Genomic DNA, 17,664 nt, shown 5'->3' on the forward strand with positions numbered 1-17,664 from the left:
GTGAATTTCAGTAGATGATGATGTGATTGGTTTTGAAAGACAAAAATGTTTGATCACATTCTATTACCTGTATATGACGTCCATGTAAAATTAGAAATTCCTTTAAGCTCTTCATATACATTTATATTGCAGGAGCCTAAATAAGTAAGATCTTTAACTTTGTGATACACTTGTTGAATCTGAATTCTATGAAAATCATGTATGAAAATGTTGGAAAAGCATCATGATCTAACAAAAACAATCTCGTTAGACGTACTCAAGATGCATCTAAATTAATATGTTAATGTCTTATATGTCAGAATTGTTAATACATGAAAACGTCATTCCTAAACAATCTCACATTTCAAAAGGAATTTGATTGCTCCTATCATTTAGTGTAGTTTGGGTTCCTTTTCCAAGTTACAGACTCACCAAGTTTAATTTGTAATATAGTCTGTGGGTGACCTGAGATATCCCCCATGCTCTGTAATGGAATTACCTTGTTCAGTAGTCACTGTGAAATACTGTACATCACTTTATACAGTGAACCTGTACAAGAGACAACCCTTGACAGACAATATTTGATCTTAGGAGACTGCCTCAAAATATCCACAAATATACGTGGTTTATGACCCTTGGTTACTTATGACTTTTTTCCTGGTAGTAACTCAGTAAATAACAAGTGTGTCTATTGTAAGTGAAACCAAAATGAGCTGGGGAAATGGAGGTGGTTTTTCTTATGCACATAAAATTAACATATATTTATTTAAAAATTTATGAGTTTGATGTTGCACCTCACAAACTGAGCAACAAACAGAACTTGAAAGAACACTTTATACTGTACCGCTACTTACAATGTTTCTGGCTAATCAAAGTTCTTGGATGTTTGAATTACCAAAATGAAGTTTATTGTGCCTTACATAAAAAACAACATGCAAGACAGGAAAGAAAATTTCTGTGGCAATGTTCTGAGAAATCCTTAAGTCAATAAAAATTGAAGGCCCTGTTCTGCAAATACAACCATCCGTTTGTATTAGCAGCTTCAACTAGTGTGAAATGAAAGGCACAAAATAATGTCAGTTGAAAACTGTAACTGGAGATTTCTTAGGAAAGGGGTTATGAAATCATTTAAGTATTGTGAGTATCTGAGAATCACATGACGTATCTTTAACATTATACACTTGCTGTATGCAATCACACAGTACCTGACTGTCTTTGTATCCCAAAGCTTGAACTGTTCAGAGGTAACAAGAAAGAGTTTCTTTCTTTATCCAAATTCTCTACATCATCAGTAATTCTCACCAAAAATAATACAGCAATCGTACTCTCCTTCTCAGTGAATACTGCACTGGGGACTTCATTACGAAATAAGAAATAAACTGCAGTATGTTTGCTCACATACTGTAGAGCAGCAATTAAGATGAAATGAAAATTATTGTAATATAGAAAAAAATCCGTTTTGAGAATCCTGACTTTTTTTAAAAAAATGGTGTCATTACTTATTCAGTCATCCGCAGTATTTAGTAATCTGAATTGGATCTAGCGGTCAGCGTGAATTAGTGAGACTCTACTGTACTTACGGTATTTAGGTCCAAACCTCAGCTACACATACACACATATTTCCCTGATGTCGGTGGAAGTTGTGGGTATATATCCAAAGGGAAAATTTGTCCATTATGCTACAGCTTTTTTTTTTCTTTTTTTTTTTTTTACCATGACGTTGCTATGAAGCCAACCGTGCCAGCCTTAAATACATGCAGAGCAAAGGGACTCATACATTTGGGAGTTCAATGTTCCATGCAAGCCCTGACAACTCATGGGTTAGCCCTATTTCTCTCTGCCACCTGGAAAATAGAGAGGAAATAACTCTCTTCTAGATCCCCTGTATTCCTCCTCCAGCAACAAGACTAGAAATTATGGTTCTTGAAACTCTGTAATTCATATGACCAGCCATGGAAACAAAAATATCTTTCTTTTCCCCAAAGTCATAGAATTGGTCCTTTGCCTTAGCAGTTTAACTACTACTGTTTCTTTTATGATCTTTCAACATAATCTTCACAATATTGACATTTTAAAGAAATGCATATCAGTTGGTTTAATGAAAAGATATTTTTAGTAAACTCGTGCTCTATGAGCTTCCTATATTGGAATACATGAATACAGGAAGTGCTTTCAACAGAAAGTTACATAGTTTTACAGTACAACCTGTCTAAACAGACTTGCAAGGGACCAGAACAGTGATCTGGTCTCTTTGGGTTAGGCAGAAGCACAAGCACAATGTGGAGCTTGTTCCTGTCACAGATTGAAGAAACATTTATGTCAAAGTTCACCTGATTTTACTGAGTCCTAGAGTTTTTCAGACTAATTTCACATCAGAAATGAAGTTAATGCAACTAAGTGCCTAAAAAACAAAATCAATCTAAAATAACAATATATTCAATATTAAGCTTTATTCCCAGGTGGTAGTGATTTTTTGTTGTTGTTTGGTTTTCTTGTTTCACAGTTTAATAATTTGTTTCTTGTATTAAAGGCCAGTGTCGCTTAATCAGGAGGTCAGAAACTAAAAATGTAAGAGCACTAAAAACCCCAACATGATAGGAGAATTTTATAATAATTTGGGGATTTTCACATAAAATATATTTGAATTGCTAAATAGAAAATAATCCCAAACCAAACAGTATTGAATGCATCAAGGGGATGGAGCGATTGCTATCTCATCTGTGTACAGAAAGGTTTAATCTGACACTAGTGAGGTGTCTGACAAATGAATTGAAGAAAATGTGTCAAATGTTCTGCTCCATCACACACTGCATTTTTAAGGTGGAATGTTGAATTTGTTACTTCCATAACAAATCTCCTGGTGGTGACTAAGGGACAGTCTTGTGAAACATGGAACACCCTGGAACCACAACTGACCCTTGGTACTACCTGTTAAGACTCTAGTAATGAGTGCCATCTGCAGATTTGTTGTCCTTTTGATTCCTTCATTTCAGTCCAGTGAATTAGCTCCTCTTCTCCCGAGCTGTTGAGACCTAGAGAAATCCAGCCTATCATCTCTTTTCGTTTCATGCTGCGTTTATTATACACAGACAGTATGAGCGTCACATCTGAAAGCTGAAATAGTGCCACTTGAAAAATGAAGGTTTCTTTGTATACTGGATTGGGCTGCCCTCGGCGGATGGATGTCTTGCACTTGGACATCTCCTGACCCATGGAATTCAGCAGTGTTAATTTAACATATGTATCTACAAAATAAATGACATTTTGGAATGTTAGCTGTGTGTTAGACTAGGACTAGACTAATGAGATATATAACAACATACTACATAAGGATATGGTGTATACCATGTTGATTGAACATAGCTCAGTTTGGACATACATAGTTATAATGTGAAGAAGATGATAAGTAAGCAAAAATATTTGTATTGCGCTAAAGACATAGCTGGTATTTTCACTGAGTTAATGAGTTTAGTTAAAGGTATTCCTCATAATCCTTCTCTTCCCCACCACCCCCAACATCTGTACACAAAGCAGACGTGAATAGCATTAACACTTAGCAAGCTTCAACTAGCCACAACACTGTAAAGCATATCACTGAGTTTTCAGAAAATAAGAACACACAAAGTGGAATGAAGACAACTAATGAAGAGGAAAAACGAATGTTGGTGTGCAGCAATGACATCAAAATAGCTAAGAATGAAATGCTTAAAAAAAATCTCTGCATGGATGTGGTTTCTTATTTAAGGCTTTTTGATTCTGTTTACATTTAAAGACCAAAATGTAGCCAAATGAATATTTACAAAACAGATTAAATCTCTTTTATAGTTCCTAGTTTCATGCAAGATTACATTTAATGCATTTTTGAGAGAAAATAAATAATCTTTGCACAATTTAACATGGTTCTTTAAGATGTGGCTTGCCAAGGGCTTTAGGAAGTACTTTCAAAATGCTGCTGCAATGTTTAAAATATATACTGTAAAATGCATTTTAACACACCATGATTTTTAGTATTTGAGTGATAAGCCTTTTATTTTTAAAACTGTATTTTTTCTTGTTTGTCATAACACCTGCATACCGTATACAGCATTTGTATTTCATAAAGTTGTTACTCATTTTAAGAAATATACAATTGTCTGAAAAAAATCTACTTTTATATTCCTATTGTATATATGACAAGATTATTAAAAGATAAGAGCTTGTGTAAAAAAGAGGCTCATTGCATGTTTTCACTTTTTAGATACTCTGAAATACCATCATCCATAATCAGAGATAAGTGCTACCACTGCTTTTAAGAGTGCCACAGATAATAAATGTACATTTTGGAAACTAACATGGTGGACAGCCGTGGACAGCTTTACTGCTGGCAAGTTTTCTTTTGCATGAAAAAGACAACATCCAATTAGTCTCTACAGGAACTCACCTCGGATTATATAAACCTGTCCACCTATCAAGTGTTTTAGACAACAGAACAGTCCGTCTGACAACAGGGGGTGGAAAGCAGTAAAAGAAATAATGACCAGATGTCAATAGTTTGGTGAGAGAGGGTCAATGGTTAAAGTTTAAGAGGAAACACTGTTCACTGGAGCAGAAGAACACAAAACCTTAGCAGTTCTGTTCAGATAGAGGATTGAACAAAAGGATTGTTGGGTAAAATTTAATGAAATGAGAATTTTGTACATTCATTGTGTAATCTTTACCAAAAAAATTACACTGTTTAAATAGCGGGAGATCTTAATATTAATAGTTATTAGATTTAAAGCACATTGAACATAGAAAGAATCATGCAAGTGATCAGGTTATAAAAGACTAGGTTGATATCACTCTATTTTCTTTATCAAACCTTACGCTTTTTCATGCAAACTCCAGCATATTAAGTAAGACTACACACAGTAATTATGCTCAGTATATTACAAATTATAGGATGAAAGATTATTGACCTGAAAAGTTAATCCTATAAATGTATAATGATTTTGGTCAGTTATTATATTTAATGTTACTTTGTGACTGTTTGAAGCAGAGATGAAGTTGAATCACAAAGTGAAACTGATCTAAACTTCTGCAAAGTTCACAGATGCTCAGACCTGGGATTCAAATATGGGTCCATCTCTAGTTTAAAATTTAAACAATTCATTAATTAAAACTAATGCATACAATTATTACATGAAAGTTTATGCATTACTTTAACATTTTAAATTATAATGGAATTTTAAAAATATATAAAAGTTCATCAGGATTAGTACACTCATCTTCATCACACTATAGTGATAATTATACTATAGATACTATACCAGGTCAAATTCCAAACTCTGATTGTTAGCATAGGTCAGTCTGTAGCTTGATGAGTTCACTACAACTCTTATAACAGTAATAGAGATGCACGAACCTTTCCAGATTTGGTTTGAAAGGACTTCGCCCAATTTACATGGGTTCACAATCCCTCATCTACAAAAAGGGTCATGTCTGAACAAAACCTTACTTTTCACAGGTGAATCTCATTGTGATCCATGGGTGAAACTGGGATTCTATGGGATCATGAGTGTCTTAGCACTCATATCAGAACTAGAAATTAGATTACATCTCAGCTTTATGGAAACAACAGAACTCTGATCTCATGTTTGCACATATAGAATTAGGCCCTCATTATTAATCAAAACATAAAATAATAAGGCAATTCCCAATAACTGGGAAATGAATGAAAGAAGAATATTAGGACACTGCCAGACTTGCTAGAAATAATAAAATAAAAAAAAACCACAAGATCTAATTTGCATAAAATTTGTACACTAATGTATTACAGGAAACTAGCTTATTCCCTCTCTCCAGCACCTTCAGGGGCAGCTACCTCTTCTTTCTTCTCTACGGGAACCCAGAGTCATCTCTCCCCTACCTTGATTCTCACATCTCCACCTCCATCCCATCACTCAAACTTCCATTGTCCCTCTCCACACTCATCTCTCTTGCCTGTGAGAGCCCCATCTCTCCATGCATCTTCTGCTCTTCTCCCTCCTCTGGGGTCTTTGGGTCCTTCATGTTTCTCCATCTCTCTCTCTTGCTCTCTTTTCTTTCAGCTTTTCCCATCTCTCTAATCCCCAATCTCTTAGTTTTTTTACTCCAAACAGATGTCTCTGGAGCTGCTGCTTGGCAACACAAGGGGAGCTAAGATTATGCCATACCCTTCTCCAGCCATGACCACCAAGCTCAGCTCCATCCCTGCAGAAAGATATTCAGAGAGGGAGATGGAGGAGAAGGCTGAGACAAAGGTAATGAATGGGATAAGTAAAGAGCCAGGGAACGGAGAGGAGAGAGTCTCAAGCCTTGGTGTCCCACTCCTGACTCAGCTGCTAAAGAAGAGAATCCCAGAGATGGGCAGGATATGAAAACAGCTTTTTTAATGTAGGCAACCTGCCAAGTAAGCCTGCAAAATGGTAGAAAAATTGCAGATTGGGGACACTGTTCCCTCCAATTTTCCCCAGCCATGTGTGGAATGAATTTTTTTATGTGCACCAATATGGAGGTGATGTCTGACACATCACCACCATATTGGTGCACATAACAAAATTCATGTGGTGGGGTGGGGCTGAGTGGTTCTGAGTGTGGGAGGGGGCTCAGGGCTGGGACAGAGGGTTGGGGTGTTGGGGGGATGAGAGTTCTGGCTGTGGGTGCGGGCTCTGGAGTGGGGATGAGGTGAGTTTGGGGTGCAGTGGGGCTCCCTGGGGCAATGATGGGGAGAGAGAACTCCCCCCACAGCTCTTTCTCCCTGCAGCAGCACCTGGACTGGAGGGGAGAAGCACCTGTTCCTTGGCCGCTGCAGGTCTGGGCTGGGTTGGGAGGGGGAGGGGGCGCCTGTCCCCCAGCCGCAGCAGGTTTGGGGCTGGGCTGGATCAGAGCTGGGGCAGGTCTGTGGCTTGGACAGAGGCATCTCTACCCGCTGCAGCCCTGAGCGTCTGCACAGCGCTTAATAGGCAGCTGTGCAGCCGCGCAGTTTAGAGGGAACTTAGATTGGGGAATAATGTGGCCAAGATCAGAGCCTCCAGACATATTTGGCTATAACCTGCTTGAGTGAGACAGATACCTACTGAATTTTGCCAAGTTGGATCAAAGAATTAGAATGGAATCACATAGGAACCAAATAAAAAATGGATTCTGATTAGCTGGGCTTATTCTCCACATCACATGAGAAGGAGCAACCCAGTCAGAGATGGAGGTAGGATTGTCCTGGAGTCTCCAGGAATTTAAGATTAATCTGTAATTAAAGATTATGTCATGTAAGGAAACATCCAGGAATACATCCAGCCAAAATTGGGAACACTAGACAGAAGAAAAATACCATCTTCTTATTCCATGTGTCTTATTTCAGCAAATTATGCTCAAACTCAAAATACAAACTTAGAAAATTTAGAGCTATTTTTAGACACAGGTTCATCTCAAACCAAGGTTGAGTTTGAGTACATTTTGCAGACTACGTTAGAATGAAAAAGTTTTCCCAGCTCCATCCAATGATGAATTTTCCAATTTAAGTGGTGAGCTGTACTGCATCACTTGGCAAAGGCTAGAATTTGTCTTAGATTGTCTTCTCTGAGATTTCCAAAGTTAAATATATTTTCCAAATATATCACATACATATACAAGCTCATACACAATTAAAGACTGTAGCATCAGTCCCCTAGTAACAGCAATAGCTTCACCATATTTACACTAGTGTTAGTTGGCACATACTTTTTTTTTTAAAACTGTAACTTTTTATTCCTGGCCTGTGATGTGAGACATTAATAGTTTAGCGATTAATCATTATAATAAAGGTAATTTATTAGTCAGTCATCATGAAAAATTAAAACAGTCTTGTCAACTTATAAGTAATATTTTGAATTTTAGATTTTTGCTATTTCCCAACTGACTAGAAATATAAAACATGAAACAGATTAGTTGATGATTGTTCTATTTCAGTTTGACTGGGTAAGACTAAATGATACGATTGAAGTTCCCGCCACTGAGAGCCCCACAAGTGCAGAAGTATTAGGATGATTAAAAAAAAAAAAAGATTATCACTCACTGGGTGGTCTGTTTGCTGCCAAATTTTTGAAGTGGCTGCCTTTTATCACTTCTGCTGATAGTCTTCCAGTTGTGGCATTATAAAGTAGGCCGATGAGGATTTCTGGAGCTGAGCCATGTACCAGGGAGTGACAAGAGGAGGTACTTTCACTGCAGGACATTTCTGACATGCTTATTTGAGAGTCACAGCCCTGTAAGCAGAAAAAAAATATTTTGATGTGTTTCACAGAGTGAAGCTACTGGAGATCAATTTTTAGTGTAGCACTTAGGGAATTAGGCAAGCAACTTTAACAATAACAGGAGTTGCATGCCTAAACCCCTTATGCACCAGATGAGAATTGTAGTCCTTTAGTATATTTGTGTTTAGATATACACTTGAGGTAACAAAGAATAAACAATCTGGAGACAAAATTATTATTAATATTGTGTTTTCATTATTAACGAGTCAGGAAGAATAAAAGGACCAAGACAAACACAGCATTTATTGTCTTTACTTACTTGAATTTATTAGATGAGACATACAGTGTACTTTGCTGGCATCTAAAAGCCTAGTAAATTTAGGATATCTGCTGTTTTTTCCATAGATAGAAATCACCATTTGAACTTGGAACACAATTTTTATTTCTCCTTTGTAAAGGTTATCTGCCAGATTGAAAACTCATGAGCATACAGTTAAAGACATGAGGAGAAACAAACACAAACACACACTGCCAAGAACCAGTTTGTCTGGTAGGGCAGATTAATTGAGGCAGGCATATGGAACGTAACAGGCCTCTGTGCCCTGAGTGGCAGTGAGGGAAAGTCATGTCAAGGGTGGGCAGGCAGTGATCTAGTGTCCTCCACCTGGGTTCCTGCAGGGAGGAAGCTTTAATTTCCACCATGGGAGCCTCTAAGAGGATGCACATCTCCCAGCCATTATGACTGTACTGCATCTTGATCCACTACTACTCACACCCACCTTGGCCCCCTTCAGCCCCTCTCCCCCAGCAAAGGAAAGGTTACAGCTACTTTACACTTTCACAGTTATTGCCCTGGTGGACTTCCTACTCTGGGGATTATATGAATACAGTAACTCTAGTGCAAACAAGACTCTGGGTTGTATTTGGCCCAACTGCTATTTGCCTGGAAGCTGTGGAGAGAATTTTAAATGCCCAATTTACTTTAAATTCCTCCCTCAAAGATCCTAAGGGTCTGTCTACACTGCAGCTAGAAGTGAACCTTCCAGCCTGGGTAGACTGACTTGCACTATCAGGACTCAAGCTAGCACACTAAAAATAGCAGTATGGACACTGCCACTCAGGTAGAGATTTGGGCTAGCCACCTAAGATCATACCCACTGACACTCATCTTTGGGTCTGAGCTCAGGTAGCTAACCCAAATCTCCATCAGAACCATAATATCTACATTGCTATTTACAGGGCGCTAGCACAAATCTGTCTACCCAGGCTGGGAGGCCTGTAAGTTGTACTCGCCTTTTCTTCAGTCAAAGAGAATTTGAGGTGGCTCCTTTCAGACTCAACATTATTTAAAGGAGTCGCTGAGGGAGAGATTGAAGGAAGAGAAATTGATCCATTGTTCTTCGAGGTGGTTACTTCTCCAGTGTTCAACACATCCATACCCTTTCTAGAAATTGGTGGTAAGGGACAATGAGATCAAGTCTGGGACCATCCCTGGCCTAGGTCAATCTTAAAAGCAAATGAAAATTTTACTTTACTCATAAAGCATGAATGAAATACAGAAGACCAAATTATAGTACAGGTATTAGTTTAGTCTAGGAGATTGCATTTGAAATGGAACCCTTGTCCTAATTCTCGTCAACAAAAACAATACGTTCAAATAAATGTAAGGATGATACAAGCTTTCCAAAGCTTATTCCAAGAATTCCAGATCTTATATGTGAATGCAAATGGTGTTACCAAATACATTTCTGCTGGAGAAGGTCCTAACCCAAATCTTCAGATCCCAGTCCCCTGAACCATCCAAATTTGCATTTTCAGCCTTTGATAATTTCTCCCAATGCTCATTATTTAGGGCTGAAAATGAGCTATGCAGTATTTTTTAAATTGCATTTACTCTCTGCTTCTTTGGTATAAGAAAATAAAAACCCACATTCCTCAACCTAAACTATGAAATACAAAGTGGAAAGCTGAAAAGGAACAGGATTCAGCTCCAGCAAGCACGGTGTACACTGTACATTCCAAAAGCGCTGGCTGTCAAGAAATGGATAAAATCAAGGTTTGTCCAGTTGGTTTTTATAATGTGTTTTCATAACTGCAGGTATGGCACACAAGGACAATTTTTCACAGCTGTTAAAACTACATATATTTTCTCTCTGTTGACCTTATTCAGTTTGTCTACTTAAGCTGGAATTACACCCCATGATTGCATGACAGATATACCCATATAACGGTCAGTACAATAGGCAGTGGTGTGAGCCTATCAACAGCCTAACCGTTATCAAGTTTTTGTAGGCATCAGGGCAATGGAGAGTTTTAAGGAGGGATCTGAAGGAGGAGGATGAGGTATGTTTTCTGGAGTCCCTTTCAAATGGAGGGATGCCAGTGGTAAAAATGATGGGGTAGGAAAATGTTTTTGCAGCAGCATTCTTAAAAGATATGAGTGGGGCAAGGCTGCATTTGTCAGAGCCAGAGACAAGGATGTTGCAGTAATTCAGATGGCAGATGATGATAGCCTGGATGAGAGTTTAGCTGTGTGGATGGATTGGTAAGGCCATATCTTAGAGATATTACTCAGAAAAAATCTGCAAGATTTAGACATTACCTGGATATGAGTACCTAGAGAGAGGTCCAAGATGAAGATCACTGAGTGACAGGCAGAATGGTGATGTTGTTGACAGTGATTGAGAAAGAGCGGGGAGAGGACTTGGGGAGCGGGAGATAAAGAGTTCAGTTTACCCATGTTGAGCTTGGGCACACAGCTAGACATCCATGAGGAGATGTCAGAGAGACAGGTCAAGATTTTAGTCTGGACAGAAGGAGACAGGTCTGGGAGTAGAGAGAGAGAGAGATCTGTGAGTCATCAGAATAGAGATGGTAGGTGAATTTGTGTTTGCAAATGAGATTACGAGAAATAAGATATAGACGGAGAAGAGAAGGTAACCAAGAACAGAGCTTTACAGAACACCCACAGGAGGTTCGAGGGTGATGAAGAGGATACTCCTAAGAACACACTGAAGGAGCAATTAGAGAGATAGAAGGAGAATCAGGAGAAGACAGAGTCATGGAAGACAAGGGAGAACAAAATGTCAAGAAGGCGGCCATGGTCATTAGTATGAAAGACAGCCAACAGGTTGAGGAGGACAAGGATGGAGTACTGGTTCTGAGCTTTGGCCAGGAAGAGGTAATTACAGACTTTGGCAAGAGCCATTTCAGTGGAGTGCAAGAAGCGGAAATGAACGGTGGGGATCTAGGATAGAACTCGAGGAGATGGACTGCAGACAATGATTGTAGACAGTGCATTCAAAGAGGTTAGAGATGAAAGGGAGAGGGGGCAGTAGTTGGAGGTAAGTGAGGTCAAAGATGGCTTTGTTTTAAAAAGGGAAAGATTAAAGAATGTTTATATTGTGAGGGGAAGAGCCAAGGAGAGTGAGAGATTAAAGAGAAGAGTAATGTAGGGTATGAGAGTGGGAGCAAGGGAGATCAGGAGATGAGATGAGATGGTTTGGGATGGGCTCACTGGGGCAAGTGGAAGTGTTAGAAGAGGAGGAGAGCAGATGAAAAAACATTGCGTCTGTTACTGTGGAGGAGGCAGAGAGTCGTAGGAGGGAAAGGGAAGGGAAACCAAGGGGAGGGAGAATCATGTCATATTTTATCAGTTTTCTCTTTGAAGAAATTAATGAGATTCTGTGCAGAGAGAGACACGGAGACAGGAGGAGGGCAGTGTTTGAGGACTGAATCAAAGATAGCAAAAAATGACTGGGATTGTGGGCATGGGATTAAATTATGTTGGAGAAGTAGAGCTGCTTATCTAGCAAGATGGCAGAACTGATGAAGAGAACAAATTTGTAGTGGACAAAATCAGCCTGGTCACAGGATTTCCATAGAAACACTCTACAGTGTGATAGCAGAAGTGGAGGAAGTAGATGTTGGGGGTCAGCCAAGGCAGGATGGACCTTGTGATGGGAGAGAGAGGCCAAAGAGACAAAGGCGAAGGAGGGTGGAGCAGGGAGACAATCAACAACCACATCAATAGAAGAAAGGGAACACAGGACAGGGAGGAGAGGGCTGAGAGCAGATAAAAATACATCAATGCTGATGGACTGGAAGTCATGGAAAAATCGGTTCTCATCTTTGTAACTGTTCTTCAAGATGTGTTGCTCATATCCATTCCAATTAGGTGTGTGCATTCCGCATGCACGGTCATTGGAGAATTTTTACACTAGCAACACCTGGTGGGTCAGCTGTGGAGCCCCCGGGAATGGTGCCTTTATGGCACTTGATATATACCCCAGCCGATCCAGCGCCCCCTCAGTTCTCTCTTGCTGGCCATGCTGACAGAGGGGAAGGGGGGCAGGTTTAGAATGGATATGAGCAACATCTCGAAGAACAACAGTTACAAAGGTGAGCAACCGTTTTTTCTTCTTTGAGTGCTTTCTCATATCAGTTCCAATTAGGTGACTCACAACCCTTACCTAGGTGGTGGGGTCAGAGTGAAGTAACGTGGATAGTAGGACCGCTCTACCAAACGCCGCATCATCTCTGGCCTGCCGGACGATGGCATAGCATGAAGCAAAAGTGTTTACTGATGACCAAGTTGCGTCTCTGCAGATCTCCTGGATTGGCACGTGGGCCAGAAAAGCCGCTGATGAGGCCTGAGCCCTTGTGGAGTGAGCGGTGAGGGGTGGGGTCAGAACACTGGTCAGATCATAGCAAGCACGGATACAGGACGTGATCCATGAAGAGATCTACTGAGAGGAGACTGGGAGGCCCTTCATCCAGTCCACCATTGCAGCTAAGAGCTGGGTTGTTTACCTGAATGGCGTACACTCAATCTAGAAGGTAAGGACCCTACGGACATTGAGGGAGTGTAGCTGCTCATCTTGGCAACTGGCTTGCTGTTTTGGATTAAAAAAATGGAAGACATATGTCCTGGTTGATATGGAAGGTTGATACCACCTTGGGAAGAAAGGCAGCGTGAGGCCATAGCTGCACCTTATCTTAATGGAAGATTGTGTAGGATGGTCCTGAGGTAAGAGCCCTGATCTCGGAGACATGCCTTGCCGATGTGATAGTGATGGGGAAAGATGTTTTCCAAGAGAGGTATAAAAGGGAGCAGGTGGCCAGTGGCTCAAACGGGGCCCCCATGAGTCTGGAGAGGACCAGGTTAAGGTCCCATATGGGGACTGGCTGCCACACCTGTGGGTAGAGACGGTCCAGGACCTTGAGGAACCTACCGACCATGGGATTGGTGAAGACAGATCATCTATTCGCGCCCGGGTGAAAAGTCGAGATGGCCGCCAGGTGAATTCTGATAGATGATGTTGCCAAGCCCTGCTGTTTCAGGCTCAGAAGATAGTCCAAAATGAGAGCCATGGACACTTGGCGGGGGGCAGGGGAGAAGGCATGCTGCAGTGAGTGCACCAGCACAAGAATTGCTTCCACTTAGCCATATACGTGGCCCGAGTGGGGGGCTTCCTGCTGCCCATCAGAACTTGCTGCACCAAATGCGAACAGAGGAGTACTGAATGGCTCAGCCATGCAGCATCCACGCCATGAGGTGGAGAGATTGTAGGTCAGGGTGACAGAGGTGGCCGTGCTCCTGAGAGATCAGGTCTGGAAGAAGAGGCAGCAGGACTGGAGCATCCACAGAGGGCTCCAACAGCGTAGTGTACCAGTGTAGTCTGGGCCATGCCGGGGCAACCAGAATCAGTCGTGTCCTGTCCCTGCGCATCTTGAGCAAGACCTTGGGCACAAGAGAAAACAGGAAAGGTGTAGAATAGACTCCCTGTCCACGGGAGCAGGAATGCATCTGTGAGAGAGCCTGGAGAGCGACCTTGGAGGAAGCAAAAAGCTGGGCATTTCCTATTGTTGTGGGAGGCAAACAGGTCGACCTGGGGAACCCTCCACTTTTGTAAGATGAAGTGGATGACATCTGGTTGAAGTGACCACTCATGGGAGTGGAAGGACCCGCTCAGGTAGTCCAACAGCGTGTTATGGACCCCGGTAGAAAACATGCCACCAGGTGAATGGAGCGGGCTATGTAGAACTCCCACAGTTGAATGGCCTCCTGACAGAGGGGAGTTGATGTAGAACACAGCTGTGGTGTTGTCCAAGAGGACCGCCACACAACAACTGTGCAACTGCTCCTGAGTGGCTTGACAAGCAATATGTATCGCCATCAGCTCCCGTACATTGATATGGAGAGAGAGCGTGGACAGGGCCCATACGCCCTGCGTTTGGATGTCTCTGATGTGGGCGCCTCATCCCAGGGTTGACGCATCTGTGAGGAGGGACAAGGAGGGCTGAGGGGTGTGGAAAGGGACTCCTTTGCATACCACCCTGGGATCTGGCCACCAGCGGAGAGAGGCCAGGACCCGCTGTGGGACGGTGACCACCAGGTTCAGGCTGTCTCGACCTGGGCGATAGGCTGATGCCAGCCAAGCTTGTAGCGGACGGAGCTGAAGTCTGACATGTCTTGTCACGTATGTGCAGGAAGCCATGTGTCCTAGAAGACTCAAGCAAGTTCTTGCTGACAAGGTTGGGAAGCTCTGAAGATTCCGGATAAGACCCACTATAGCTTCGAAACGAGCATCCGGCAGGAGGGCTTGAGCCGACACAGAGTCCAGGACTGCTCCTAGTCTCTGTCGGTTCTAGTGTCAACTTTGCCACATTGAGAAGGAGGCCTAATAGACAAAACGTGTCCATGACCAAGCGAAGATGGGACTGCACCTGTTCCTTGGTGCACCCCTAGATAAGCCAGTTGTCGAGGTAAAGGTATACCTGCACCTGCCATTGACGAAGGAAAGCTGCCACGACTGCCGTACATTTGGTGAACACTCGGGGGGGCAGGGGCGTAGAGAGGCCTAAGGGAAGGGCCATGAACTGACAGTGTTCGTAGTTGACCACAAAGAGGAGGAAGCGTCTATGTGCCAGATGGATCGCTATGTGGAAATATGCATCGAGGGCGGCGTACCAGTCTCCAGGATCCAGGGAAGGTATAATGATGCCCAAGAGACCACGTGGAACTTCAACTTTACCATGAATTTGTCGAGTCTATGCAGTTCCAGAATGGGCCTGTCATAAATGGATAGTTAAGAGTTAATAGAACAGAAGTACTTCATATCTCTTTTGCTTGTAAAGGGTTAACAAGATCAGTGAGGCTGGCTGTCACCTGACCAGAGGACCAATCAGGGGACAGGATACTTTCAAATCTTGAGGGAGGGAAGTTTTTGTGTGTGCTGTTAGTTTTGGTTGTTGTTCACTCTGGGGGCTCAGAGGGACCAGACGTGCAACCAGGTTTCTCTCCAATCTCTCCGATACAGGCGCTTATAAGTTCAGAATAGTGAGTATTAGGTAGATAAAGCGAGTTAGGCTTATGGTTGTTTTCTTTATTTGCAAATGTGTATTTGGCTGGAAGGAGTTCAAATTTGTATTTTGCTGAAAGGATTTTAATTTGTACTTGTATACTTAGACTGGGAAGGTATTCCCAGTGTCTATAGCTGAAAGACCCTGTACCTATTCCACTTTAAATTTACAAAGATAACTTTTACTGTTTTTCTCTCTTTAATTAAAAGTTTCTTGTTTAAAAACCTGACTGTTTTTTTTATTTTGGTGTGAGACCCCAGGGGATGGGGTCTGGATCCACTAGGGAATTGGTGGGGAGAAAGGCGGGAAGGGGGAGAGAAAGGTTAATTTTCTCTCTGTGTTAGGATTACTTTCTCTCTCAGGGAGAGTCTGGGAGGGGGAGAGAGAAGGAGGGGGAAAGGTGAATTTTCCTCTCTGTTTTAAGATTCAAGGAGTTTGAATCACAGTGATCTTCCAGGGTAACCCAGGGAGGGAGGGGAAGCCTAGGAGAGGCAACGGTGAGGGAAAGGGTTTACTTTCCTTGTGGTAAGATCCAGAGGGTCTGTGTCTTGGGGTTCCCCAGGCAAGGTCTTGGGGGGACCAGAGTGCACCAGGCACTGGAATTCCTAGTTGGTGGCAGCGCTACAGGTTCTAAGCCGTTAATTTAGCTTAGAGGAATTCATGCTTGTACCCCATCTTTTGGACGCTAAGGTTCAGAGTGGGGAATTATACCATGACACGGCTGAAGCCCGACCTTTGCCTTGGGGATTAGGAAGTAATGAGAGTAAAAAACCCTGCCCTTTAGCTCCCTCGGAACCTTCTCGATCGCCCCCATGGCGAGGAGCATCTGAACCTCCTGAATAAAGAGTTGTTTGTAAGAGGGTTCCCTGAAGAGGGATGGGGAGGGAGGGTGGGAAGAAGAAAGTTGGAGAGAGTATCCCCTTTCCACCATGTGGTTATGAGAGACCAAGCATGGTGGCAATGGGATAAATGGTTCAAGAAAGGTGGGTAGGATCCTGAATTACATCCAGTACATCGTCCTCAGACATCCCTTCAAAAGATCTGTTTAGAACCTGTCGTTGGCTTAGATGGGCCCTGGCCCTGCCTGGACTGGTGCCTGGAGAGCTTCCTTCTTCAATTACACCCCCATCTCCTATAAAAATCCTGCCTCAGCTGAGGAGGGGGATAGAAATATAGTGGAGGCTGCTGAGGTTTAAAGGGCTTCCACTAGGTAGCTGGTGTGTGCACACTCAGTGACCTCATTATAGCCCTTGAGTTTTTAAGGCTTTGCAGCCTTGAACTGGTCTTGTCCAAAAACAGACCCTGTCCATCAAAGCGGAGACCCTGCAATGTTTGCTGAAGTTCCAGAGGCAAGCCAGAAGCTTGCAGCCAAGAGATTCATCTCATTGCAATCCAAAAAGATAAAGTCCACGTGGCAAAGTCTGCGGCATCCAACGAGGCCTGCAATGAGGTCCATGCCACCATATTGCCCTATTCTGCCAAAGCCCAAGCTCCTCTCTGGACTCTGGAGGTACTAACTCCTTGAACTTCAGCATGGAGTTCCAAGAGTTAAAATTATATCGGCTCAGGAGTGCCTGCTGGTTAGCAATCCTGAGCTGAAGATTCCCCAAGGAATAAACCTTGCACCCAAATAGATTACGGTGCCAGGCCTCTTTTGACTTGGGTGCTGGGGCTTACTAGCCATGACATTCCTTTTAGTTTACTATGGCCACCATCAGTGAACAGGGTTGTGGGTGCGTATAAAGTTAGTCATACCCCTTAGAGGAGACAAAGTATTTCCACTCCACTCCCTTAGCAGTCAGGGGAATGGATGCGGGCGTTTGCCAGATTGTTCTGGTGGTGGTCTGAATGGTCCGAATAAGGAGTAGAGCCACTCTTGATGGAGCTTTGGCAGACAAAATATCAACCACAGGGTCCTCCACCTCTATCACTTCCTCCACTTGAAGGCTCATATTCCGCGCCACCCTACATGGGAGGTCCTGGTGGGTGTGGAGGTCTATCAGAGAGGGACCCGATATTGCAGTGCCCGCTTCCACCTCATTGGGTGAGGATGAGGAGGAGGACATAGGAGGAAGAGGGTCATCTGGGGCAT

At 42.5% G+C, this 17,664-nt stretch overlaps 1 protein-coding gene across 2 annotated transcripts in view; it reads right to left on the reverse strand.

The window, feature by feature from the left end:
* Positions 1-300: 300 nt before the first annotated feature.
* SYT14 (synaptotagmin 14) overlaps positions 301-17,664 on the reverse strand; it is a 175,288-nt gene continuing 157,924 nt past the window's right edge. For both annotated transcript variants that reach the window (XM_030557605.1, XM_030557604.1), the window contains 2 exons: positions 8,030-8,219; positions 301-3,224 (listed from right to left, as the gene is read on the reverse strand). In XM_030557605.1, the coding sequence (XP_030413465.1) occupies positions 2,911-3,224; positions 8,030-8,219 (504 nt within the window). In that variant the 3' untranslated portion in view covers positions 301-2,910. The remainder of the gene's footprint in view (positions 3,225-8,029; positions 8,220-17,664) is intronic.

Source organism: Gopherus evgoodei, chromosome 3 (genome assembly GCF_007399415.2).
Source record: "Gopherus evgoodei ecotype Sinaloan lineage chromosome 3, rGopEvg1_v1.p, whole genome shotgun sequence".
Classification (NCBI taxonomy): domain Eukaryota; kingdom Metazoa; phylum Chordata; order Testudines; family Testudinidae; genus Gopherus; species Gopherus evgoodei.